This window comes from Sphaeroforma arctica (genome assembly GCF_001186125.1).
Source record: "Sphaeroforma arctica JP610 unplaced genomic scaffold supercont1.75, whole genome shotgun sequence".
Classification (NCBI taxonomy): Eukaryota; class Ichthyosporea; order Ichthyophonida; genus Sphaeroforma; species Sphaeroforma arctica.
In genome coordinates this window covers 111,535-114,300 of record NW_014040483.1, presented here as the reverse complement: position 1 = coordinate 114,300, position 2,766 = coordinate 111,535, and the positions used below count along the sequence as shown (strand labels likewise).

Sequence of the window (2,766 nt, the reverse complement as noted above, 5' to 3'; positions counted from 1 at the left end):
CACACACACACACACACACACACATATATATATATATATGGATACATACATATACACACACACACACATACACACTCACGCACACAACCATTTATACATATATATATAGTATATATACCAAAGAACTCATTTTAGTTTATGTAGCTTCGGCGCGCGGTTGTATTTACGTAGAAAGACACGCTCATCTATCGATTGCTTCCTATGTTCGAGCACAGAACTCAAGCGGTTCTCGCTGCCACCAATACAAATTCACGTTGTATTGATATGTTGCAGTTGGCCGTTGCAAGCTGCGCACACACCAAATCAATAAGACACAATTGTATCATATACTGCAGAAATGGTATTTTAGACGATACAGGACAACTTGAATCTTTTAAAAATGCTGTGTGGACCTGATAAAATAAATACAATCACATTCCGGGTATAAAGAGAACCTTTCGGTTTTATACACAGCTGATTAAATTTCAAGCAGTTGTGTTCGAATGTTTGTTATAGACATCTCGGTCATGATACACGTGAGAGAATCTGGTGGAAAATACTGCACATCATATAAACGTGACTACCATCTTGTATATACACAGACAACTACTAATGACAAAGGACCTTGTATAGGCCCAGTCACATACCAGATCCTTATAGAAGTCTTCATAGCAACGCATATGCTTCATATCACGGTAGCAGCTCAGAGCACAGTATCGCAGGTGACATTTTGGGCAGCTGTATACCCCCTTTCCTTTGTAGCACCTTATAATTGTACAATATATTTGGAATGTGGTAAGAATGCATTGTATAATATATATATATATATATATATATATACGATTGCAACAGTTCGAAGTATTTACAGATTCGTTTAAAACAACAACATTGTAGTCAATGTAGAGCATTCGGTGACCAGCACCTTGCGAATTGAAGATGTCTCGACAGTCCGGATTATTCTTTGTACACTAGTATAAGCTTGACGTATTTCTGATGGTCGACTGTATACGCCGATACGCATGAGCCATATCAAGTGTACAGGCGTATGGACAAGTGGTAGGGTGGGCAGGTGCACGCGTGCATCTCTTGCTTGTTCTTTGTCGTATCGAGAGACTTAAGACACGTGGTCTGGCCTTGAAACTATAGTTATAAAATATACGGTTCACTTTGCTAGCGTATGAATTGATGTAAATGGATGTAAATAAATATGCACATGAACGTCAATGGGAGAGCATTCTGCGTCATTGAATTGATGGGAACCCAAGGTGGTGCGAGCTTCACAGCTTCATCTACACAACCGAAAAGCGTACCTTGATATTGAAGTATCACAAGCACATATGTTAGACTAATGCTCAGCGGATATAGTTAGTATGATTATCGACCGTACAATTGAACCATGTGAGTACTATTTTTACAATAGACTTTGTGAGTTCTCAGTGGCTTTCGTATGTGTATGCACTTATGTTTACAAACAAAAAGGAATCCGGTATTTGAATTAAATCTTAAAATGGGCTCTGTAGTCGTCGAGCTGATAATTAATAAGTTAAAATGTGTGAATTAGCATCACCTGGTGAACGCATCGGACAAGAAAGGACCCCAATTGCTCTAAATGAATGAAGTATCAGATGCATACGCATGCGAATACAATCAGTCACCACAGAACTATAGACTTACACTTCGCAGACACGATCGCTTTCCTTGAACAGGCTCGCATCTCCAGAGCCAATAGAACCGGACCCGACGTTTGCTACGTTCTGAAGTTCGTACAAAGACATTGTTTGATCTTTACATACCTATCAGAGACCTCTAAACAAGTGTGTTTATATGTAGTTATTCTCTGTCAGGGCGTGCATCGGCAAGTATACTAATATAAAGACTACAAAAAGCTGTTTGATGAGAAAGAGTGTGAGTGCAGACCGGTGTAAGGACGTATGTATTTAATTAGCCGATGTAATAATAAAATCATAGCCTCATTCAACATGAAATACAAAGTTATTACACATGTCATAGAAAATTTACCCGCGAAAAAGTACACGTAAGTAAATATGGACGCCGGACGGTACGGTTGCTTTGGGGGGTTTTTTGTTTTTACTAAAAAACAAAACAAAAACAAAACAAGAAAGTGTACAATTTGGAGGCTATAAGAAAGAGTCTCCGGGGGTTTGCGTTTGGCACACATTGATTGTTAAATATTTATATATTTAGGCTGGTGTATATATACTGATAAGCACGCTATTCAGATGTATACCAGAAATAGGTTCTATGCACAAGTCAGGATTGTAGTTTGTAGTTGGTATTACATAGCTTACTTCGCCGGCAGTATCTTGAATCTACTACCTGGCAACGGTCAGCCGTGATAATAATCTCAGCTTACTGGAAACTCGACCCGAATACACCTTTACGTGACATATTTAGATACTTTTGAGCAGTTTTTGTTGCATTCGAGTGTATTGAAATATATTTGTTATTGAAGTTGCGTCAAGATGGATTTCGCGTCAGTTATGAAAGCTGAGCTGGAGGCACAGAAGCAGAAAGTCGAAAAGAATAAATCGGTATGTGTATTGACTTCGATGTGTACTTGTGTCTATGCTTTATTTATCGACGTGCATAGCGTAGAGAATTATGTTTTCATCAATTCCTTGTTAATACAGGTATTTCCATCGACTGGTTGTATATTCGTTGTACAGTTGGTCATGTACATGCACTCACACAGTTTCATACGCACGCACTCCATAAGGTAATTATATTTTATATTCCATCCCATATATATATATATATATATATATA

The 2,766-nt window shown here is 38.2% G+C and overlaps 2 protein-coding genes across 2 annotated transcripts in view; one reads left to right on the top strand and one right to left on the bottom strand.

Annotated features, from left to right (window-relative positions):
* Positions 1-1,810, bottom strand: part of SARC_01798 (hypothetical protein) — a 6,337-nt gene extending 4,527 nt beyond the window's left edge. Inside the window, exons 1-2 of the mRNA XM_014304466.1 lie at positions 1,654-1,810; positions 627-744 (exon numbers count right to left, since the gene is read on the bottom strand). Coding sequence (XP_014159941.1) covers positions 627-744; positions 1,654-1,754 — 219 coding nt within the window. The 5' untranslated portion in view covers positions 1,755-1,810. The remainder of the gene's footprint in view (positions 1-626; positions 745-1,653) is intronic.
* Positions 1,811-2,167: 357 nt separating this feature from the next.
* The window catches only part of SARC_01797 (hypothetical protein), an 8,908-nt gene continuing 8,309 nt past the window's right edge, over positions 2,168-2,766 (top strand). The window contains exon 1 of the mRNA XM_014304465.1: positions 2,168-2,531. Coding sequence (XP_014159940.1) covers positions 2,463-2,531 — 69 coding nt within the window. The 5' untranslated portion in view covers positions 2,168-2,462. The remainder of the gene's footprint in view (positions 2,532-2,766) is intronic.